Consider the following 25,086-nt stretch of genomic DNA (forward strand, 5'->3'; position numbering starts at 1 on the left):
CATAAAAACTAAATTTGTAGGAAAATTGTTCCAATTGCCTATGGCTAATTCACCATGAATGCATTTTCACAAACTAGAAGATGGCATTTTATTTTTGGGCGTGGTCAAAAGGGCGTGGCAAATCCGTATCTGAGTCTGACCGTCCTACCAAACCTGGCTTCGCCACTGGTAATTTTGCAGATCATTTCATATTTTGCAGATTGTAGATCCCTTCAATTGTTCACTAAGGTGTGTAAGATTTTGCTCGATAAAGTTTTGGCTTTGATCTCATATAAAAAGAAGCCATTGAAAGGAATCCTATGTATGTTGAATCAATTCAAATGCCAAGAGTGAGCATGTTTTCTGTAGTTTAGCAAATTAAAAACCCATAATAATCTCAGAATTATACAACACTTAGCTTTATGGGTTTGCTTGTTTGTCTATCCTGCCCTGAATACATATCTAAAAGAAAATGCAATCGAAAAAATTCTATTCTGACACCACAATTACCTGCACATAGAAAACAAATACGCATGATGCTGTAAATTTTGCTTAAAGACCTCTTTCGTATATTGTCAACAGGCAGGTCAGTTTACATTCTATTAGAAGGTTACCTGCATGCTTCTAAAACATCGGAGTTGCGTAAATTTTATCTTGCTGATGCGGCACTTACATAACAATATGGTATTAAGGTCTCCGCAGTTCGCCTCTATTGCATTTGCAGTGACATCAACAACAGGGAAGGATGAAAACAAAAGACAGCTGGTATTGAAATCTACGCTCTATGAATTCTCTTTCTCCTTGCATATATTTACCTCTCCTTGCACTTTTTCTTTAGTAAATTGAAAATACTATTTATTTCTATATCATTCCATCTAGCAAAAAGGTGATGTATATTTTCATTCACTCTGCCTATGAATTCTAGGTCTTTCAAATTTGAAGGTATTGTCTAAAGATTTTAAAGAGTTGATATAAAATCGGTTGTGCTATAATCAAATATAAAACATCTAATCGAAAGAGGTTTCATAACGTTTTTGGCGATGCATGATAACAATATATGCTGAGTCTGAAATTCATACATATCAAGGATGAGAATTTAATGATGGGAGTTGGTAGCTGGTTCTTTAAACATATTGTGACAAATACCTCTGCCAATAGTGACAAAACGGTCACACACTGATTGACTAGAGTATAATTTATACGCTTTGGTTTACCAAATTTCTGTGCTTAAAGAAGCGAAAAATATGAATACAACGTTAAATGTGGACTGTGTGTTCTGTTCTGTTCTGTTCTGTTCTACTCTGTTCTGTTCTGTTCTGTTCTACTCTGTTCTGTTCTGTTCTGTTCTGTTCTGTTCCATTCCATTCCGTTCCGCTCCGTTCCGTTCCGCTCCGTTCCGTTCCGTTCCGTTCCTTCCGTTCTGTTCTGGAAATGAAAACTGATACATGCCTTAACCACCAATAGCAAAAAAGAAAACGTGACATTTGGATCCACTATAATATTAGCTGTGGTTGTTTCAAAGGCATGGCCAGTAAGACAGCACTGTATTCTTTTGCACACTTTTTCCTTTGAAATCAGGGTCTGGTTGTCAGGCTAGTCATGCCTAGATTCCTACTCTTTCTCTCTTCTGATGGTCCAATCGCTGCCGTCTTTTCTGTATAACAGTTTTTAAATATGAATGCAGTAATTCACTTCCAAATTCACTTTTTCAGGCAATCAAATTTGAGAGCTTGTTCTCTGCTCGTGTGCTGTGCTGTCCAAATTTTGTCGTTATTGGATGGGGCTGGTGCAGTGCTTCACTCAAGTGAGTATTCTCCATATTCAGTTTCTTAAACAACTTTGATATGCAAAAAAGCATTTCCAATGTATTTAGATAAAGGAATGGCAACATATATCTTCAAGAAATAGAGATAAAACTACCCTTATTCACTGACTGATCTTTACTTTTTCGTCTTTCAATGCTTCAAAGGATTCCTGCAGCCCGGTCACGGAATTATCAAAGAAATATGGTACAACACACCAGAGCTGGAACTCGATGCTTACAGAAAACTTAAAGACTTTCCTGTCTGTCCACATATGGTGCAAAACTTGGACCATTTTGAAGATCCTATGGTCTATATTAGTGCTAAGCAAAAGTATGTCATTGCAAGGTATAAAGGCTACTTTGTTCCTTCAGAGACGGGAAATCACAGGTAACTTAGTTATTTATTATTCTTGCGAATTGAATCTTGTTGTTCTTCCTTTTCCATATGAATGACGTCAGAAGAAATCTTTAGATGGGATGTGCCTTGCTGGAGAAGAAATCCATTTATCGACGTCAAACCATATTTAAAAAATAGCATTATATTTAGGTAGCTTCATACCTTAATCGCGCCGAAAAAAAACATAATTAGAAACACACTTAGACGTTAAAAGTTTATTCTTAGATTTTTCGCTGCCCTTCGGCAGCCTACCCTATATGTATTCTTCAAAAGCAAACTTTCCTTGATATTAAGATTTGTTATAAAGCATATCTATTCACACAAGATTCTTTGTAATTGCTCCCGATACTAAAAAACTTAGGCTTTATACCCACATAAGGCTGTGAAAAAATCATTAGTTTTATGCTGAAGTTCATGACCCAAAAAAGGAAAGTGATATATTATTTAGCCGAGTTGGCTATAGATTCAAGAAAACATACCCTGTTATTTTCAAACCTGCTTAAGAATCTGATTTGATTAATTTTAAGAATGAAATGTAAGAAACTGGGTTGAGGTTCACAATTTTGCCCATAAGAGCGTATATATAAACAAAAGTTCATACTCAAAAATTTTCGTCAAACTTCGAAAAACGAGCGCCTCCCCATTTAATAAGGATCCGATACCATAGCCTTTACAAGTACCATTTCGATGTATTCATATCTCCTGTTTACATGCACTAATCAAGTCGAGATGCTGTATGCAAATTTGCATCTAAAGTAGGCTGAGGCAAAAGGTAATTGCATGAAAATATTGCTTTTTGAATAATGGCGGATCAGTAGGGCCTAGCTGTGAGTAGCGCAAAAGCCTAGCTGTGAGTATGGCAAAGTAACGATGATCTTCACGTGTTGCATATTGGCCTGGTATGATAAGAGAGGGGAGGGGGTGATAGGAAACGCTGAATTTAGAGTAGCTGAAGAGGGAAAGTCCCCAAAACAGCTATAAAGATTTAGTTGAATTAATTTGTGTTAGTTTCGTGCATAGGCAAATCAGAAATGAAAATTTAGCAAGCTTTTATAAAAATTTAATTTTTATCTGATTGGCTGCTATAATTTCGACAGTATGTCACTTGCTAACAGATATGGGCTTGCTGGGAGCTTGCAACGTTTCGCTCAAATATTTTTGTTAAATTTGGTTAATAGCATAGCTGAAGAGATCTGTTTTTCGAAGGTTTTACGCAAAATGCAAAGGCATGTGCACGTTTACTATCGAGGCACACCCGTTCGACATGCGGAAGATTCTAGAAGTCCAGCACGCAACGTCGTACAGCTGTTGGGATTGGTAAGTGTACTCGATCAGCTGATTGCTTTCAATGCGGTTTCTTTCAAGTGCTATCTATCATCCAGTAGCAACGAAATTCGCTCAACCGAGGAAATGCCCCGGGGCCCGGGCTCCGAAAAAGGCCCGTGCTGAAAATTTAGGCATATTTTTCTTTCTTAACGATTTTGAAGCAAGGTATTTTTTAACGATTATACGCTACAAAGCAAGGTATAAAGCCCATTTTAGCCTTCAACTTCAGAGAAAGGAACGAAATCAAGGGGTGGCCAAAACTTTTTTGCGTCTTCGGCACAAATTGGGGAGCCACCAAGGCTTTTGCCCCGGGGCCGGTCCGCCTAGCGGCGGCCTTGCCATCATCTGTCACGGCACAATGGCCGGCGGCTGGGGATTGAGTTCAAAGGGTCTAAAGTTGCATTGTACTAATTATGTTAAAATTCTGAAATTATCGGAATTATTTAGAAATATCGGAAATATTCATATTTTCAAATATTTCCACAATAAAATTATGTTCTTCGACCCCCATACAGAAAATTTACTTCAACATTTATGCTGATGGATAAACGAGAAAAATGACGCATAAATTTGTATTAATTTCTGGGAGTACCTTACTATTCTCATATAACTAATGCTCCATCTTATAAAGGTAAAAACATATCAACTTTGATTTTATTACCGTAATTCCCTGATTTAATCAGTCACAGCTTTAGCACATTGCGGAAAGATTAAGCTACTGGGACTAAAAATACAAATTTCATACCTGTGCTTGATATCACATTCCTCAATTTTTGATTTTGTCACGTTGTTTCAATCCGTATTTCCAAAGTTGAAACCTTCTATTTATCCTGCTCATTGATTTGGTATCTATCAGCTTCCTACATAAAAATAAGTGAATACATCTTTTTACACAAACTAATATCATACGTAGAGGATTTCGGGCTAGAAAAGCTGTCCATGGCTAAAAGTTAATGAAGAACAATAAGCACACATTACATTTTCATAAAATTATACATAGTCATAACGAGAATCTTTGGTTAGTGGCAAGGCCGTAGCAACGGGGGGAGGGGTTGATGTGTTGGGTGTGACATTCCTCTTTAAAAACCCCTTTAAAAACGAGGCGTTTTTGCCACTTAGATGTGAAAAACTTCAAACGTTTCCTTTAAAAATAACTGTAAGCAGAAGAAACCTGAACAACCCCACTTTAGAATGATGGCAAATGACGGCCCTTAGCCTTAAAACTATCTAAATTAGTGTGTAGTTGGAAAGTGTGTAGTGGTTGCTATGCTTAGTGTAGTTGGGATAAATTGTGTATGTCTTCAAAACTATCAGCATTTAGCGGTCGTCTCTTTCCGGTCTATTCCGTGTTATGGTCTAAAGAGGCTAATAGACTTTTTATAAAGTTGTGAACTTCTACGTTCTCACGAAATTTGTATCTCTGTCTGACGGATGTGGGCTGCCACCCGCTGCTTAGCATACAAATAGTTCTGGCATTTACAAAAAGCCAGTTGTGGTTTGCAGGTCTTTACCTAAGCAACTTCAATCCCCTTACAAACTGGCATTCATATTTATCCGGTCTGCATGGTGCATAAATTTATTGCAATTAATGGTACAGCAAAAGAACATTAACATTCGTTTTCTTAAACAAGAAGACAGCAAAGTTCAGTAGATGCTGATGGCCTTGGACAATTAGGGATCACAAACATCTGTAACTTCAACAATATCTGCAATCAAGTCTTCGTTCGTATTGAAGGCAATCGACAGACACTTAAACTATCTTTCAATCAAAAATTGACCAATCAGTGAGCGTGATTCCACTTACACGCTCATTGATTGGTTAATATCGATTGACAGATGTCTTAAGCCACTTTTTTATTCGTCGATTGCCTTTAATAAACTATTGTTTAATACAAAAGAAGATTACTAAGACTGGGAGCATTGGGCCTTGTAGCTATTGCATTAACGATCCCTGATAACATCAAATTTTCATAAGGTATTGTAAATTGCTATCACATCACCTTAAAGAAACATTTTTCAGGAAAAAAATAACAGTAGCTAAAAATAGTAAAATGGATTGGACGCCAAGCAAAAGAGACTATTTGTAATCTGATTTGAAAAACATCAGAGAGGAACCATATATCATCTTCAAACAAAAGATATTATATATACCCAGTTGTGGATCGAAATAAGCCAATCAGAAACGCGAGCACATGACTGCTGAGGTTGACCAATCCGTGTCTAATATCTTCAAGAGCATTTTCAAAGCAATGTCTAAGCTTGAACTCATACACTTAACATTGAGAATAACTTTCTTTATGAAACCCTTTTTCATCCAACCTCGTAAGTTAATACGATGTTTTTTATTTAACAGCACTGCAAGTCAAAAGTCTCGTGAAATATTTCTCTATAAATCGGTGCGCTATTACGTAGAGTTCATGAGAGTTGGTGATGGGAATAACGACTTTGCAGCTCTGGGAGTAAGAAAACCAAGTGGAATCACTGAAAGACCGATAAAGAGGAGCAGTCTATGGCGAACCTTGTGTGAGTGACATAATCTTTACATTGGCAACTGTTAGGAAAGAGGACCCTATTCTAAAACTTCTTCATGTAATGCCCATGCTTTCTTCAACCCCGTCATCTACTTTACAATAACAAATATTTTGATGATTTAAGGAAGGGGAAGTAAAATACAGATCAAAAAGCTTAGTTGCATGCAATTTTGTTGAAATTCCCAGCAAACGTCATTCTTTCAAAACTCTTTCCTTATTGGCATTCATGGCGCATCTCCCTTCTCACCTCCTTGAGAGGAAATGTTCCTACATTAAAATGCAAGCCTGCCAAGAGCTTTTCTGGAACCTGGGACAAAAATGAGACGGGTAAATGATGACGTCATCAAAGTGATGATTCACGTCTTCTTCAACAATGGCGGGTCCTACCTAGTCATCAACAGAAGATGAGATCGCGCTTATGTATGATAAGCTGAAGAAGACTGCCAATAATAAATCGGTGGAAGGAAGGACTGCAAAGCTTGTTTCAGGGCACAAAAGTCCTTGAAACTTATAGGTGATGAAAATTCAACAATGTGAGCAGTTAACCTTAAAATGGTCGTTAAGAGGTACAAATTTAAGAGTTTGCTCCCTACTGAAAACAGAAAAATTATAAGAATCTTTTAGAAAATTTTTTTTCTTGTTTTTCTAACAATTGAACCTTCCTCTTTCTTAAAATGTAACAATTTGCTAGAATTTTTAGCACATTTCCTTTAAAATTCATGATTTGTTATGAGTAACTCAGTGATTTTTCCTTTAATTTTATTATTTCGCCTTTATTTATTCAACATTGGTTATTACCGGCCCCGAACCTTGTTAGCCTTACAAACTGTTAATGAATTGAATGCTTTGAGTAAGAGACTCTTATCTTCATTATGACTCTTATCTTCATGCACACTACATCAAACTAAGAATCAAAAAAGGGTTCCTTTATCAGAATTCCTTACCAGAATACTTTTCAGGTGAATTTATTCTGAGGTCGATTTGGTAACCATATGTCTTTAATCTGAAGACGATTACATAAATGGTTTTAGTCTCATCGTAATCTATAAAGAAATTATAAGATTTTTTATGAAGAAATTCAAGTTACTTACACACTATGCAACATCTAGGCAATTTAGCAATTTCAAGCAATTGATGTTTATAATAACCCGATTAGTTTAACAAGTAGACAAACCTCTGTACCCTTATGATTCTTTCATAAAATCAAAGAGTAAAAATAATAAAATCAACTGAATTGAAACACTCTATTGCATAATGCATATCTGAATAATTGAATCTTTGGTTGATCAAGGAATTGCCTTTTTATGACTTCAGTAAGTGGTATAAAACTATTGTCTTACAAATGTCAATAACACCCCTCCAAATAGCAATTTAAAACTCCTTTTATCAAGGTGCATGTTAATAAGCTAATTTAACGTTAATATATCTTGTTCTTTAACATTTCAAACAGCACTCTACAATTGGCATGGCCTACTTGGAGAATACTACAATATCGCTCCAGGCACAAGACCCGATCTTGGTTCCACCGCAGCGTCACCAAAGGAGGTTCGTTGCCTATCGAAGACATATGATGACAGGAATCAGCAAAATTTTGGTTTAAGAGCAACAGGATTTTTTCATCCAGGAGAAACAGGCATCTACCAAATCTTCTTGTTTTGTCAAGATCGATGTGAACTATATTGCACTATAAATGGTACAGAGGTCAAGGTTGCAGAGCAGTAAGTGGTGATATGATTGCACTGTAATAGGTGACTGACTGGCAAGAGATGTCAGGCATATTTTTCTTTGTTCACGGGCCCTTGATTCAATTCTCGAATTCCTCATTCAATTGGTCCAGTTTATTTAATCCGATACTTACGAAAACACAGGACCTCCGACGAAGGAGGGGCCAGGGGTGTCTTGGCCCCCCACCTTTTTGCGAGACAATAGAGCTTTTTTCAAAATCTTCTGTTTTGGGTGTTAACTTTTCCCCTCACCCTCCCCTCCCACACTTTCCAACCTGTAACGGAGCCCATGAAATAACATCTGTCAACTCTGCTCCCTCACTGTGATAACATTTCTACTTTTCATGTAGTTATTGAAGGAATTTTTGATATGGACAAAAATTGGCAAGATTGTTTTGTTAAATGTTTTCTATTATATATCACTGAGCTATTTACTTATTTAACTGTGTTTAAAATTAAGGTAATATAGTGACCATCGCTGCATCGACGGATATAAAAGTGGCTTAAGTCACCTGTCAATCATTATAGCCAATCACTAAGCATGAGAGTGGCATCATGCTCACTGATTGGTTAATTTTGATTGAAAGATGGCATAAGCTCCTTTAGTATCTATCGGTTACTTCTAAACAACCGCTCTACCATTTACTGAATTCTTCTACATGAAACAGAGAGCGATATCCTTTTATAGAGATGTCTTCAGCAGCTTTCAATCCATGGGAAGGCTCCAAAGCGGAAATAAATACTTTCTGAGAATTAACTACTTTAAAGATGACAAAGGTGGTACAAGGTTCTTCGTCAAACGAATGCAGGACCTGACTACTTACGAGTTTTTTCAGTCTACAGAGACAAGAACAATAAATTCAGGTTGATCATTTGTTTCAAATAATATTAAGCTTAGTGCAAATTTATCTGCACTTGTGTTGTGTGACTTTGATTAAATTTTTTCAAATAGTTCCAGGACTTTATTTTTGGCGAGTATCTTCAAGTAAAGGGCAATCGTTGTATGTTTCTTACAAACAAACAGGGAGACGTTTATTGGAGATCGAGGGAGCATAGCAAGTAAATTTGCAAATTTGATGTGGTGTACGCAAATTTCACGTGGTTTACTGAAGGCATTTATTCAATTCAACTTTCTTTATTTAATGCATTATGTGACCCAAGAGCGAATCATTCATGTCGATGGACTTAAGCATCTGTACATAGGTAATCAAACTAACATGATTTTAAAATTAAGCAGTTCTTAAGAACATTTTCGCTCCTGATCAGTTATGTTTATGTAGAAACATGTGTGCTCAACAAAATGTTTTTAAGACTTGTTTCAGGCTTATTTTTAAAACATTATAGAAATAGGTTGATTATGACTCTACATTTCCATCCGTAGAAAATGAACTCATCCCTGCAGCATCGTATCAAATTGTCAATTCAACAAGCGTGAACATTACTTGGGGTGTTCCATGGTTTCCTCTGTACAACAATTTTACATTAAAGTTCTACCATATCCGTTTCTCTCCTCTGGACAATCCCATCGACGTTCATGAGAGCAAAATTACAGACCTTGCAATTACTTCAAAAGTATTCTCTGGACTTGGAATATGGACCATTCATGCAGCAAAAGTTTGGTATATTGGAGATGAGTATACGATCAGACCTAAGGATCTCATTTTCAGAACCGGTGAAGGAGGTTTGTAAACAGGTTTTATTGTCCATTTCAACCCTCTCCAAATAATAATAATACAATGCAATTTCCATAAAGTAAATAGAAGGAGAATGTCAGAGCAAATCATTTCATTGATAGAAGAGTCAGATTTAATATACCAGTGACCTCCGGCAGAGTCCGCAGAAGTAGGGGGCTGGGAAGGGGGGGGGGGTTAGCCCAATAATTAATATACAAAATATACTCAAAACCATACAAAAACCGTTTGATTTTGGCTTAAGCAAGTTTAGCCTAAACACTACTAAGTCCCCAAGCCCATAATATTCTCGGCAGTTCCTTACTCATAGATAGATTAAAGGAAAGAAACCTCAGAAGAAAGTAATAATTATTTTTCAAGCTCATCTGTAAACAGAGCTGTATTTGATGTTCGATTACCCTTTTGATTAAACTTACATTCCTTAAAATAGCTAGTATCGAAGTTTAGAGATTCAGAAAATTAAACTTGCCTCTCTTTTGTTTCTTTCAAGTGCCCAGTGCTCCACCATCAAGAATCAACCTACAGGCAACTACTTCAACATCTATTGTTGTCGCATGGGGACCGATTCCATTCCGCAACCAGCACGGTGCACTAATTGGGTTCATCATCAAATACAGTCTGAAAGGAGAAGGCAATTGGTTAAACGTTACAAGCAACACCATCGTAGTAAGAGAAAAGACTGTAACCGGGCTAAACAAGTACAGGGAGTACGACATTAGAATAGCTGGAATGACGTCAGAAGGTGTTGGAGTTTTCTCCTCAATCTTCACGCAGAGGACGTTAGAAGACGGTAAGGACAGCTATGGGAGGGCTAGACAGAGGAAAAGGGTTATCTATTGGCTTGGAAATAAGTTGTAAATGTGTCAGGTGCAAGTTGTAAATGCATTACAGTAGAAAACCGCATAAAAGAACCTGTTTTTATGAGGACATTGAGGCTGAAATTTAACCTTTTAAACCCCATAATTCAGAACCTCCAGGAGGCTGAAATTTGGAAAGGTTCTTATATGTATGTAAGAAAAAAGGTTTTTTTAGAGTAAATCAGATTATGGTATGTTGCATTCTCAATGGGCAATCTTACAACACAAATTCATTAGATTGTTAGAAATTTAACATAAAAAAGCTGCTTTAAGTGTGTCCATTAGAATTCTTGCGGTGGAAAACATTGTTAATGTAATACATACTATACAAGGCCTGTACGCATTATAAGAGCCTTGTTAAGAACCTTTTAGACTGGAATTTAGAATAGCAGCCTGTTAATTAAGAAACTATTCAGGCTGTCAGAAAACACCTAGGTTCTTTTATGTGGGTTTCTACTGTAGTTGTTTTATTTAGCTTGAGTATGCATAACTAGAAGTTGTACCAACTTTAAATAAAGAATCGGTACTGTGAATTATAGCAATTTGTACAAAAGCTAGAAGCATTGCTAAATAGGATTAAAATGAAAATAAGGACAAAAAAGAAATATGAATATGTGCTTTATCAGTTTTTTTAATGTGTTTTCCATTTAAACCTTGTTCAGTGTGGTAAAGTAAGGAATACATCAATTAGCAGGTACATGCATTTAGGACGGGCTCAAAGGATCTGGGCACAAGTATTGTATAAAAATATCCCAGCAGCTCTTCCAAGACTGTTGATATAGCTTGGTAAAAAGTAGACCAGATGATGAACCCTGCTTTTAGAAAATATAACAGTCAAATATAACAGTTTCCAGCCCTGCTTTTAGAAGAAGAGACGATAGTAGTGATGTCAAGGAAAGGAAATGAAAGTGAAAAGAGACGAAAACATCGATGATAGAGAGTACAAGGCCTACGGCTGATGCAAAGAGTGGGAGGGAGTAATAGGGGCACTGTTTAAATTGGAAAAGGACCGAATTGCCCTTAGAGATAAATCGAGGCATACCCCCCTTCTTATGCTGGTCCTAGGATAGTAGATAGTAGATGGTTACCGTGATTCCTAATCATTTGACTTTATTATTTTCTTCCAGCACCAACTTTACCACCCAAGAATATATCCGCTCACAATCTAAGTTCGAGAGCTTTGGAGGTTAATTGGGGGACTGTTCCCTTATCAGGCAGAAATGGAATCGTTCGGGTTTATGTAATATACTACAAGCTGAAGGATTCTCCAGAATCAGATTGGCAATACACCAAGGCAAGTGGTTCGGTGAAAACAATAATAATAACTGGCCTTAGGCACTGGTCCATCTACCAGATCAAAGTTGCTGCGAAGACCATAAGAGAAGGTATCAAAAGTGAGGCGGCGATAGCACGAACAGATGAATACGGTATGTGAAAGAACAGGATTTATGTGTTAAATAGGGGTATCCAGGTCCTATTTGCCGAGGAGTCGTCCTTGACTTGCGGACAGGTTTAGAAATTCTCTGACCCAGATGGCAAAAAACTCCTCACTCTGAACAGAAAATTTTTCGAAGGGTCTTGTCACAACCCATACGCCCGGCTCGTCCCCCAACATCTACGGTCATTTATAACAGCTTTAGACTTTCTGAGCTTCAAGAAACGCGATGAACTGAATCTTAATTGACAGTAATGGTACTACGGGATTCAGTAGGGATGCATCTGCTTTGGCTTAATTCTCTAGTCCTAAAACATTGTCTAAAAGTATTTGCATTACTGGCTTTAAGTAAAATGGCAAAACGTTTTGGTATTCATATGCTACAGATTTTTAATCAAGGGTAAGATTTCGAAATCTTAGAGAATCTGAACCTCTTGGTTGGCTGCATGAGTCGCAGCTTCCAAGTACTCATCATAGTTTTTCAAATTCTAGTAGCTTTGAATAACAAATGCTAATGTTTCTTATGCCAGCACCGTCAAAGTCACCACGCAATGTCACTGGGACAGCTATTGCCTCAAATAGCTTCAATGTTAGCTGGACAGAGATTCCATACAAAGAAACAAATGGTGTCATATTGAAATATTTCGTGACGTACAAAGAGACGGAGGGTTATGCAAGATGGCAGGATGCTTACACTACAAAAATGAATATCCTTATAACTGGTGTAGAAGAATACTTTAATTATACGATCAGAGTGGCTGGAGTGACGTCAAAAGGCATCGGTGTCTTGTCAGAGATAACCTACGTCAAAACTAAGCAAGATGGTATGGCTAATCCAGTTTATCTACTTAAACTTTAATAAACCTATAACAAATTGTATGAGTAAACTTATCAAGGGAGGGGGAATGGGCCTAGAGACAGTATGAGCAAGGTAACAGCATGATCCACAACTGAATGAACAGGATTGTAGCCACTATTAATCTTGGGCTCGTACCCCCTCCCCCTCTCATAAAATCATATTGTATTGTTCACAAACAATTTGCCTCCATCCAAGGACTTAGATACCGGGGAGCCGGGGGGGGAGGCTGGTCCCCCAAAAACTTAAGTATCATAAGTAAATACTTTTATTTTGTAAAATATGGTGGTTTTTTCACTTATTTATCAGGACTGCCCCCCCCCTGCAAGTCTTTATCTCGGTCTTTATCACCATCTATTTTAAACTTCTAATAGCATTTACTTTTGACGGAAAGCTTTTGCTTTCCATTCCAGTAACACTAAATAGGGACTACTTAACAGATGTTTTAAAAACTAAACTTTTTGAACCGCTTCCTACAAGTCCCTGTACTAGGGCAGTGAATGAATAGATAGAACGATAGAGAGGTAGGATGCTAAAAAGAATACATTGAAAGACGATATATAGAAATTATTGACTGTTTTCATTGAAGTTCCAAGTGCACCAGCCGAGGCCATCCGTGCAGTAAACACAAGTGCAAATTCACTGTTAGTGTCATGGCAACCCGTGCCATACCGACATCAAAACGGGGTCATATTGGGGTACAGTATCGCCTATAGAGCAAACGATACAATGGAATGGAGAAATGCAACTGTGGATGATAATCAAATGGAGACTGTCATTTATGGACTGAGAAACTATACATGGTATGAAATAAAAGTGGCCGGAATCACCAAAATAGGGGTAGGAAAATACAACGCTCCCATTCTTGGAATCACTGACGAAAATGGTACGAATCATTTCAGAACAAATTTTTTGTTTCATTGAAAGAGCTCGTATATTAAAAACTGTATGTATCACATATTATATCATACAGCATGTATCATATGTATCATATACGATATATTATATTATGATATAGGATGTGTGATGTATTATATATGGTAAAATTCTTTGTACATGCATAACCACTTGAGCTACACAACATCAGCAAACTATGTAGACATCAATTGAATCCAACATTGAAGACAAAAATTTTAACAAGAAGCCTTTAAAACAAATTATATTAACCGTTTCTTGATGTTCGCAACTGACGCAGAAAATTAATTAAAAAGACTTTATTTGTCGTGGCTTGTTGAAAAATAGCGTGTAATTTTAGAGGTTTCAGAATTAAGTTTCAATAGTCTTTGCATGCATGGATTGGGTACTGTTTATTAGGAATTTCCTCATTTGTAAGATATTAAAAATTTTCTAATAATTCAATCAAACTTTCAAGTATATTTAACGAAGCTACTACAGTATTTATTAGAACTTTCTTCAAACATATGAATAATTTAACCATTCTTCTACTGAAACGGGCAAAATTTTGGTAATGGAGACAGGATTGTCCAGTAACATATTAGTTTCCGCTTTGTTTAAAGCAGAAAACAAAGTTTTGAATGGCTTCTTAAGTAGATCTGATAGAAGAACTAAAATACTATTAACCTAGTACAATAAGGACAAATTAACATGAAAAAGCATTTTACTTCTGTTAAGATGCATCCTACCTTATGCTAATCAACTATATTTTTAAAGATTCATTTTCCAATCACCTTTCAGTTCCTTCGGCTCCACCATCGAACTTCTGGGGCAATAACGCAACATCCAGAAGTATCATATTATTCTGGAATCAGATCTCTCTGAAAAACAGGAATGGTATCATAAATGGGTATCGAGTCATATATAAAGAGGATTCGGAGGGAATAAATGAATGGCTAGAAACTAGCTTTAGCAGTAATTCAAGGAATGGCACTGTCGATAACTTGAAGATGTTTCAATCGTATTTCCTGAGAATTGCAGGGATTACAAGCAAGGGAGTCGGTGTTTTCAGCAACTCGATCAAAGTCTGGACTGACGAAGATTGTAAGTGTGGCATGCAGTAGATCTGCTTCGTTGATTTGACTGATAAAAATAACTCAATATAAATAAGACCATTAAGCAAATGCAGTGAAGATGGAGCACAGGGGCTTGCCCTAGCAAAATTAACAATCCCCTTTACTTTTTTATTGTTTTGCCGTTTCAAAATATCTAAACAGGGAAGTTTAATAAAACTGTTTGACTTATCAAAACGGCGTATTAAAAAATATCCTGAATTTAATTCGTCCAGGCTAAACTGACCTATTTTTGAAAGAAAACATATAAAGCTCGCTAAACTAAATTCAAAAGAGACTCAGGTTTGTTTTTTATATTAAATAGCATTGTTAAGTAAGCATGGACTTCAAAATGTCAGTCACAAGATGACCTAAAGTTTATTTCATTGCAATACTGAGAGAGCTAATTTTACGGACCAATTAATTTTGTGTCTCTATTCATCATTAATGAACATAGTACTTTTGTAACCCTGTAGATAATATTACTTTTCTCTTACGACTTCATTTTAATGGACGCTAAAATGAAGAGGAACAAGGTCCACAAAGTTTTCGAAATTTACCATTGCAAACTGAACATGTAACCAGTATTCTATCGTTTGCTCTAGGGAATATGATTTTTATTAAAGAAAGCAATTTATATTTTAGCACCCGAGGGATATCCAATGAATATTTCCGGTTTCGCAAGTACCTCAACAGCATTATCGTTATCATGGAACAGTAAACAGTCTAACGAGAGCAACGGGATCGTAAGTACACAAGAAATATTGATTTCAATGAAGTAAATTACCGTAATGCCTCGAATAAGCGCCCGGGCGCTTTTTTGATTTTTGAGGCTCCAGGGTGCGCGCTTATTCGAGGGAGGCGCTTAATCGAGGGGGCGCTTATTTAAAAAGTAGATTTGGGTGCAAATTGTGTTCTCCATTAATCTTTTGTGTTGAATTGCTTTCCAATTATTTTTTCGTTGGAAATTCGAATAAGCGCCCATTCTGAAGGTTGAAGGATGGTTGCTTATTCGAGGGGTGGGCGCTTATTCGAGGGGGGCGCTTATTCAATAACTTTACCTCTAGGGTTGGCACTTATTTAAAGGGGCTCTTATTCGAGGGGGCGCTTGTTCGAGGCATTACGGTAAATATATTAATTCACTTTTGTACCTGACTAGCTCGGTAACATTACTAATGGCTACGGGAAATAGTATTCTTTAAATGGACGATGTTGAGTCATTGCTTGCTTTGAATCAGCTCAGTTCTGTCAATCATCAAGCTCAAAGATTACAAATTAATAAAAACTCTGAGGATTTTTTCAAAAAGTTTTCTCTGCAACTGCTCTAATCATTCATAATTCACAAGCATTGCTACTGAAATCCCAGCCAAAGATTTTCGACAATCAAAATTATATCTATATTTTAAACTCAATCAACATCGCACATTTTATTTCAGATTAGCCAAACAAAACAATTATTAAATTCAAACATAATAATAATTTCATTAATTTCTTTTAGATTATTGCATACAGCGTATTCTATCAAGTGGTAAAATGTCCTGCAGATATGCCCTCGTGGTGTTCAGAAACTCGAGTTATGAGTACAAAGACAAAGAACAATACAAATCACTTTGTGCTGACTGGACTGAAAAAATTTGTCGAATATTACGTTTGGATTCGTGTTCTAAACAAAATGGGAACAGGCCCTCCGTCACCCAAGTTTCGAATCAAGACAGCTACAGACAGTAAGATCCTCTTCCTCAAGTTATATAGTTTCCTCAATATAAAATGTAGCTGTCTAGTTTTTTATAAAAGCAACGTTTCACATGGGCGTCTGCTAAGAATGGCTCTTGCTTTAGACTAGGTATTGGGTACAAAATCGACACAAATGCAAACAAACAGGTTTCTGATGGAAAAAATAGGTTTCTGTGACGAATCTCTCGAAAACTGAAATATCGTAAAAAGCTGGCAAAGTCTTTCCAAAAGTCTGTTGTAAAGTTCGCAACATCTTTCATCATTTAATGGGAAATTAAGCATTTTCTAGTCAGTTTCCTTTAACGAGTGAACATCCAATCGGTACTATCAGAAATTCGCCTCATTTTCTGCTATCTAATATGAGTGAGAGCTTCCTTAGAAACCCCCTTAACTTTTATTCGATTATTGGTATTTTCATATAATTTATGCAGAATCCCCGACAAAGAGCTGGTGGAAGCAAGTAGTGAGAGGGAGTTGGAAAAGAAGCTAGGACGGAGAGGACGAAAATATTGCGAGAGCGAGTTGACTGTATTCTAGAGGAAGGGGAATTTATTTGCTGTTATCGTTTTGTTAGAGCTTTATATCCAACCTTGGAGAAGTTAAAGTATTTTTTGGAATAGAATCTATGCGAACAAGCGCGCCTTTGGAAATTGGTTAGAATGAACATGAACTCGTTGAACCAGGCTAACATAGGCTTAGCATTTTGTATTGAAGATAACAGAAAGAAAAATTTCTACATGAAAATGATGTTCCTACCAACATTTAATCATTTTGTCACCAGCCTCGTAAAAACCTTAGCTATTAAAAATATAAAATCAAAAAATCGATTCAAAGTTACTTTTTAATAAGCAAAAAAATTTCTGCTAAATAATTCGAGCATAAACTTCAATTTCAGTACCTGCCGGAGCACCCCGGATGTTGGAATCTTTCTCACGTGACTTTAACAGCATTAGTCTTTACTGGGATCCAATCAAAGAGTCTGAAAGAAACGGTATCGTTATAGTATATAGAATATTCTATCGACGGCAAGACAAGCAAGTTCTCAAAACCCATCGAGTGGTGCGAGCAGTGAGCGGTTCAGAAAACAACACCGTTGAAGGACTTTTGCCTGGGGAATCGTACAAGGATGTCAAGGGAAATTTTACCACTGCTGTCGTTGACAATCTTGAGCCATACAGATGGTATATTATAAGAGTCGCGGGAATGACCAAGGCTGGGCTAGGGCCTATTTCTGTTGTCAACGCTTCATGTGGACAAGGCGGTAAGCATAGATCTAATAGATTTTCCTATTTTTTTAACAACAAAATACCACTCCAGGCCACCAAATATTAAGATGTTTCAAACCGGTCTAGGTTGTGATATGGGTACTGGCTTTATACGAGCTTTATTTTTGTGTATGGATCAGTCTTTCATTCAATAGTAATGGACATTTTGGTTCTCTATAACATTGTCTGTATTTCTCCGCAAATTCTGATTCTGGCACTTGAGAGCATTATTCAAAGTGTTTTGAAGATCTGTAGAAGCAATGCGCTACATGCGTTACATGAAACACAATTGACTGCTTTATCATCAGGCTGCGTTCACAACCCAACTTTCAGGAGAAAATCCCCAATCTTTAGTGCATTCCATCTGACTGCCATTATATCATTCAATAACAGCATTGTTGTTAGCTCATTAGTGACATGGTCCACCGCAGCCGAATTCAAATTTCATCATCAACATGAAACCTTGGAACAACTTCAAAACACTACAATCGAACATATTCTGCTACAAAAGTGAATATATTCAGCCATTATCTTACAAAATCTATCAATGATATAATTTTCTTCCTTGCAGTTGCCATCATTGGTCCAAATTTCGAAATCTATGACAAGTATTCATATAGCGAAATTTCAGTGAGTTGGTCTGCAATTGCATCATTCAACCAAACACGAGGGACAGTCTTGGAATACAACGTTAAGTATTGGCCTGTTGAATTCGAGATGAAACCAAGCCTAGAACCAAAGGAAACTTCGCTTATGGTCAAAGTGCCTATGACGTCGGCAAAGTTGACGGGCCTAAAGCTGTTTACAAAGTATGCAGTAAAAGTGGCCGCAGTTACACAGACGGGTATAGGAGCGTACACAGATACCCTTTATGGAGGTACTTCTATGTAGTTATATGCAAAAGTTATGTAGTCTAGAACCTTGTTAAAATGATACAAAGGAGAAAATATCCTAGAAAATTCAATGTTTCTCTTTATTCTGAGAGAAATGTCGCTAATAGATGCCTTGTTTGCAAATAGATGGAATGAATATTATCGTCATCGTTTTGCATCCTAGAAAATGATTCCAAAATGTGAAGAAGCATACTATTAGTTTTGACAACCTGTCTGTCAATAGAGCACATAAATCTTGGAATATTTTGTTTCAGAAACATGTAGATGCGAGAAGGAAGTCCATATAGTCAAGAGAATTTTGGTACCTCTAATAACAAAGGAGACAAACGACACATTTACTTTGCTGTTAGATACGGCTGTAAAGTCATGCTGCTCAACGTGTTCTTCGACAAAGACTCAAACTGACTGGGAGATAGATTCGCATGGGGAGGGTATACTCTCCCCTGATGACATTTTCGAGGAGCTGCAGCACGGGAAAGAAGTATATGCACCTCAGCTGCAGGCAATTCATACCTGGTCACATCTTGATCGATCCCATGGCATTGGAAAATTTGTGCCAGTTATTCGGTCACCGGGGATCGCAGTCATTGCTAGAAAAATGTCCGCTGCAGAAAAGGCCAACGAAGGAGCAAAAACGCTTATACGTGGACTAGGCAGATCATATCCCGTTTTTGTGATTGCCTTGTTGGTTCTTGTTCTTTATGGCCATATCCACTGGCTAATAGTGAGTACCGAAGACTCATCATCCAAATACTTCAAATGATTATAGCTATAATTTGGTAGCTTGATGTTACCGTTGTGCTTTCTGGCTAAAATAATAGATTCAAGTGTTAAGCTTAAAGATTTAGCTATATAAGTTTAACTTTGATAAATCATTCAAATTGATAAAAGTTAGAGAAGACAGGGAAAGGTATGGAATAGACTTTCGTTAATCAAAGTTTTCCACAAGAAAATCTTCCAGACTTGAAGTTGCATACCTAAAAGCTTTAATTTTAATGTTTGCATTTTCATGTTTGCTTCGCTTCAGGAACTGAAAACGAGAGAAAGTCATCTAGCTGGTGGGTTTTTCAATGGCTTGCATCAAGCTATTTGGTTTGCTTTTCAAAGCCAGTTGACTACCGGGTAAGAAATGTTGAATAATAAGTAAGTATAAAGAAACATTCGTTGGTATGAAAACATAGCTGAATGTAAAATATTTTCTTAATGGAATGAATGGAAAGATATTCCCAGTGGAAGGAATGTAAAAAACGTTCCTAAAATTAATTTCATTAAAGCTTACATAATGTGATCTTAAACAAATGCTTAAGTTCTTTATCAAAAAAGCCTACAAAATCTAGTTATTTTAGATTGGATTGACATTTTAACGTTTGACATAAAATCGCTTAGAAACCACAAAAAATTTGTGTGGAATTTACACTTAATCTAACTTGTGAAAAAATATTGATAATACAATGCAAATCATCTTATCCTTCATCCAATATTAGCTAAAAAACCGCTAAAAATGTGACTCACTTTCTAAAACATCTTAATGGAAGCAAAATGGACCAGACTCGTTTTCATTCCTTTACTTCCAAACGAGACTTCATTCCACGGGGAATTCATGCATTCGTCAGTATCTTTGTTACCATTTACAGGTATGGTGACATTGTACCTTCGACATTCTTTGGGCGGATAGGCGCAGTAGTGTCGATCGTTTTTGGATTGATATGGAAGGCATTGCTCGTATCATCGATTACGGTGACCATTCTGCAGAAGACAGAGGAAAAACCTGGGGTGTTTTCTCTTGTTGGAAAAAAGGTAACGGGGATATCGGTAAATTGCAGACCAAATACGAATAAACATTTGCAAAAGAACAAAATTACATCCCGAAAACCGTCACATTAGACCTTCAGAGTGAAGGACTTAAAGAGGGAAATAAAAATCTTCGTGCATGTTAACCTTTCATCGACAGAATTATTATCCAATGCCATTAGACTTTGGACTTTAACATTAAGACATTACCTACTCCCTTGATATCATATCTTGATGGTAATTCTTCGAGAATATTGAAAATTATGTTTTTACAAAAATCATCTGTGCAGTCAACGTAATTTCTTTGATTTGCTACATTGATATTCGTGTCCAATAGAGTCCTTAATTAATGACGGCAAAAAAAATCGCTTTTTACAACGTCCAGGGGCGGATTCAAGCAATATGGGTTGGGGGGGGGGTGTGTTAGACACTAATCTTGGTGCCACACCCTTCAGGTCACTGGTAAATGGTGGAAACGCCCATTCTAAAAATATGGTGTTAACTTCAAGGTAAAGACGACATGAAGCAGTGGCGTAGCCAGGGTTGGAAGATTGGTGTGGCAAAGAGGAGAATTTCTTGCTGACCAGACCCCTAAGAAATCGGGGAAAACACCCATTTGTAAATGCATTTGGAAAAGCTATTGCATTTTTACGTGGCAATTTCCCTTCATACAAAGTCATATGAAGCGTTTTGTGGCTGACCATATTCTACAACTGTCTATTTCCTTCACAATTCCACTAATGTTCATATCCTGAAATGTGTAAAGCGAAGAAGTACTACGTGTAAAAAGTGATTTTCCAAAGTTGTTATCGAATATCTAAAAATAACAAACAGTATTCAAAAGATTTAAACCCCGTAGTCTGTTCTCCTAAGAGAAAAATCCACGACAAGCACTTCATAATTCAGGCCGACGACCCCCTTGAAATTAGCTTAAAATCGTTTAAGAAAATTCCTCCCCACCGCTACGCTGCTGATAAGAAGATAAATTCTGATAAGAAGATAAATAAAGTAAAATCGTTTACCTTGTTACTACTGAGTACCAACGAATTATTTTTACTGAATGAAATAACATTTACCGAAGGACACAAAAATATTGGAGAGGGGGGGGGTGTCGCACCCTCATATCCTCTTCTAAATCCCCGCTGATGACGTCACATTTAATAATTCTATCGGCTTGGAAGAGTAAGTTAGCCATCAACCAATTACTTAAATATGACCCCCCCCCCCCTTTATGATTTTGTCTGGTAATCGTATCAAGCACAAATCTCGGGGCAGCAACTCAAAACTGTCCTATCCTATACACTGAAAGCGTGTACAGCGCTGCCAAATACTGGACACTGTATCATATAGATGTCAAGAAGTATGGACCCTATTTTCCACAGAAATAACCCCAAGCTCAAATATAAAAACCTTTAAAACAAGTATAAACTATACTAGTATGTCTGCGAATTCTGACTCATGCCGTATTTGTTAACCATTTATATGACAAGTGGGCTATATAAAATGACAGGGAACCTACTGTACATTGATGTATCTTATTGTTGCGTTGTTAACTTCGCTTATTGTCAATACATTTAGTTGGACAGTTTTTTTGCGGTACAGAATTTGAAAATGGCTTTGAAAAAAGCAAACATTTTACAACATACTTAAAGCTTTTTCGTCTGACACTCCTCAGAGCATAAAACGTCAGAATAGGTTCCGAAAAACATGTTTGAAAAATATATACCCAGTTGTGGATCGAAATAGGCCAATCAGAAAAACGCAAGCACAAGACCGGTATAGTTGACCAATCAGTGCCGCGAGCCTAAAGAAAAATTACCAATGGAGTCCAAGAGAGAAAACGAACTCCTTTTGTCTACACAATGGCGGCTTTTTCGTTTTTATGTAGATTGACTCCAAAACTGCTAGATGGAAGGACGACCGGGCTCTGCCAATTATCCGAAACATGTCGTCATTATAGAGTTTTGCACAATCTGGGTTGTCCAAAAGATGTTGACCAATGGCAGAATCACTTGTTTTAACAGTGTTTCTCGACCTACAAGATCGAGGAGGCTGTTCTCTTTGAGGGGCAGTTTTGTTTCGTATGTTGGAAGGAACATGCTGTTTTATCCTATCCCCCAATCTTTGGGTTGTGCGCCCAAAGGTTTTTCTTTAGGCTCGCGGCACTGATTGGTCAACTATACCGGTCTTGTGCTTGCGTTTTTCTGATTGGCCTATTTCGATCCACAACTGGGTATATATTTTTCAAACATGTTTTTCGGAACCTATTCTGACGTTTTATGCTCTGAGGAGTGTCAGACGAAAAAGCTTTAAGTATGTTGTAAAATGTTTGCTTTTTTCAAAGCCATTTACATTTAGTTGGCTTTAACTAAGAAAAAAACCGGCAAAATGTTATTTCATTTTGTCCTATTTAGGTCAGTGTTACCAACGATACACAGCAGTTTGCTTTCAGGAGTGGTGCTACAGTTTCAAATGGTAGGAAGATTTCCCTTTCTTTTAAAACTACATTCCGTTATGATAATATAGTTCTAACTCTTGATAAACTAAAAAAACATGTTTATCAAATGGGACATAAACCGTTATGCAAAGCAAACAAGGAATAATTTAATGGTCATGATACTATTTTCTTTCAGTTTTCTCTTACAAAGAGTACATGAAGGCGATCGACACGGTACTGGATGGGAGTGTCGATATGGCTTTGATTGACGGGCTGTCAATCATAGCGAATGACAAGATAGTGAATAATGACAAATTGGTTATAAAGGATATCAAAGACGAAAATCAGTTTTATGGAGTTGTTGTCAGTGGAAAGGCAGAGAGACTGGCAAACTGTATAAATATGTATATGAGAAGCAACAAGCAAGAAATTGATCGTAAAATGGGGATAAACTTTCATCGGTTGTGGAAGGTAGGGAGATAATTTCAAAAACGTGATGTACTAAAAGCATCCTTCAATTGGCAACGTGAGCAGACATAAACCTCAGTTAATTGTTTACTTTGGTATCAAGTCAAAATTTCTGCAAAAGTCGCTGCCCTAAAAACAAAATGTGTTGGTAGAGATCAATCTCATAAACTATATGGGAAAGAAAAGAAATAATAAGTTACTTTGTTTAGATAGCAAGCATATTTTTAAGGAAATTTATATCAACAAAGGATCTATTGCAAAGGTTGGTCTACATTAGTAAACTGTAATCAATAACAGGCCTACTCGTACTCGAAGCGTATTCCAGAGTGAGCTAATTATGAGAATATCAGCTATCCGAAGATACTTTGTAATGAAAATCTCCTTTTTTACAGGTTGTAAAGAGTCAAGCCACAAACGAGAGAGTTTCTTATATTCTCAGTAAAGATTCAACAGCTTTCAAAATTTCCGTCATTACATTAATGGTCATTTTGGTTTTTGCTATCATCTGCTCTTTAATTTACGAGAACCGCAGGAGGAAAACCATTTTTGCGAGTATGTTGGCTTTTCATGTTATAGCATAATATGTTGGCTGGTCATGTTATAGCATAATATCTTCATGCAAGTAGTCTATTTCTTGGGTTATGATTATAGAGTAAGGATGTGTGTTAAAATATATGAAATGATCGATGGAGTTAAAATACGCAATAAACTGTGGGTAGTATGAAGATCCCTGTCACCGACACGTAGAATAAGTTACGCGTCATACTAACTTAGAAAACGCCTTCGATTGTGTGAAAATGCCTCCTAGTGTTGATATCGAAATAGCTAGGGCCTAACTACTAGGCAGTTCAGGGGCTGTGCCTATTTATGAGGGACTGTGTGATAAAACCAAGATTTGGTCAGAGATATGGAATTCGTCTTCTGTCTGTACAAGAATAAAAAGAAGCTTGGATGTGATATGGAGGAAGGGAAGCCAGTGAGAATAGAGCTGGCTAATATGTTTTATTCTAACCGAGACCATGTCAAGTTTACTCTCTTTCTCTTACCAATTTATCGTAGATCAGATGTAATTACACGCCTTGGCAATTTCACCTGCTGAACTTTTTCTGATTTTCACTCGTCATTGTAGAGTTTTTATTTTTTTGCATTGTAAAAGAATTTTTCATGGCTGCGTGAAGTAGAGCAACATGTAATGCGATAAAGATGAATCTTATTTTTATCTTTTTACAGAAATCGGTCCACTAAGGTCAAGACCAAACAGAAACGGCGAGGACAAACTTATCCAAGTTGATGAGTTTATAAAAAAGATTCACGTAATGACGGAAGAACTGGAATTAAAACATGCAAAGCAGATAATTGAACTTTCGAATAAAAACTATGCCGTGAATATAGTGCCAGATATAATCGAACTGTTTGGCAATGCCGATTATGAGGAAGATATCAGAAAACACAAGCATACAGTTAGCCTTGGACTACCAAAGCCAACAGTGGCTGGTTCTAGAGTAAGCCTTACTATTGTCGATGAGAAAGAAGAAGAAGTTTGAAAGGACCTAGAAGATAACGGACAGACCACAAGCCAGTTTTGGTTAACGCTAGATTAAGATAACACACGTACCAAAATAGCAGATGATAAAACAGTAAGAGGTTGCAAGAGATTGGTTCATGGGGCACTCCAAGGTAATGGTAACATCGCTGGATGGGAGTTAGTTTGGTACATCACTGTTAAAAAGTAGTTTGAGATCTAGATATTGTAGTAATGATATTTTTCTTAGTTGTAACTTTTCTTGTTCGAAAGATTAATCACAGATTCGCACCTTTGCAATATAAAAGAGGAATCGAAAAAATTATTTTTTGATTGCAGCAAGAAATATGCTAAACCACAAAAAGAAGCA

General features: G+C 36.9%; 1 protein-coding gene across 1 annotated transcript; it reads left to right on the top strand.

Annotated features, from left to right (window-relative positions):
- LOC135681142 (uncharacterized) lies at positions 1–25,072 on the top strand. The gene is made up of 24 exons (XM_065195449.2): positions 1–744; positions 1,692–1,783; positions 1,949–2,171; positions 3,387–3,497; positions 5,860–6,029; positions 7,488–7,755; positions 8,450–8,625; positions 9,143–9,442; positions 9,943–10,242; positions 11,437–11,736; positions 12,275–12,568; positions 13,190–13,486; positions 14,296–14,598; positions 15,252–15,352; positions 16,105–16,330; positions 17,236–17,601; positions 18,177–18,482; positions 18,753–19,222; positions 19,526–19,620; positions 20,133–20,295; positions 22,704–22,764; positions 22,923–23,197; positions 23,587–23,746; positions 24,425–25,072. The coding sequence occupies exons 1-24, from the start codon at positions 725–727 to the stop codon at positions 24,736–24,738; spliced, it is 5,391 nt and encodes a 1,796-aa protein (XP_065051521.2). The 5' UTR covers positions 1–724; the 3' UTR covers positions 24,739–25,072.
- The last annotated feature ends 14 nt before the right edge of the window (positions 25,073–25,086 follow it).

Source organism: Rhopilema esculentum, chromosome 12 (assembly GCF_057945365.1).
Source record: "Rhopilema esculentum isolate cy_ngs chromosome 12, ASM5794536v1, whole genome shotgun sequence".
Classification (NCBI taxonomy): domain Eukaryota; kingdom Metazoa; phylum Cnidaria; class Scyphozoa; order Rhizostomeae; family Rhizostomatidae; genus Rhopilema; species Rhopilema esculentum.

Excerpts from the sequence above, each read along its gene's own strand:
- LOC135681142 (XM_065195449.2), top strand. The coding sequence starts at position 725 with ATGAAAACAAAAGACAGCTG. Across the intron at positions 8,626-9,142 it reads GACAAGAACAATAAATTCAG|AAAATGAACTCATCCCTGCA; the intron begins GTTGATCATTTG and ends TTCCATCCGTAG. Across the intron at positions 12,569-13,189 it reads CGTCAAAACTAAGCAAGATG|TTCCAAGTGCACCAGCCGAG; the intron begins GTATGGCTAATC and ends TTTTCATTGAAG.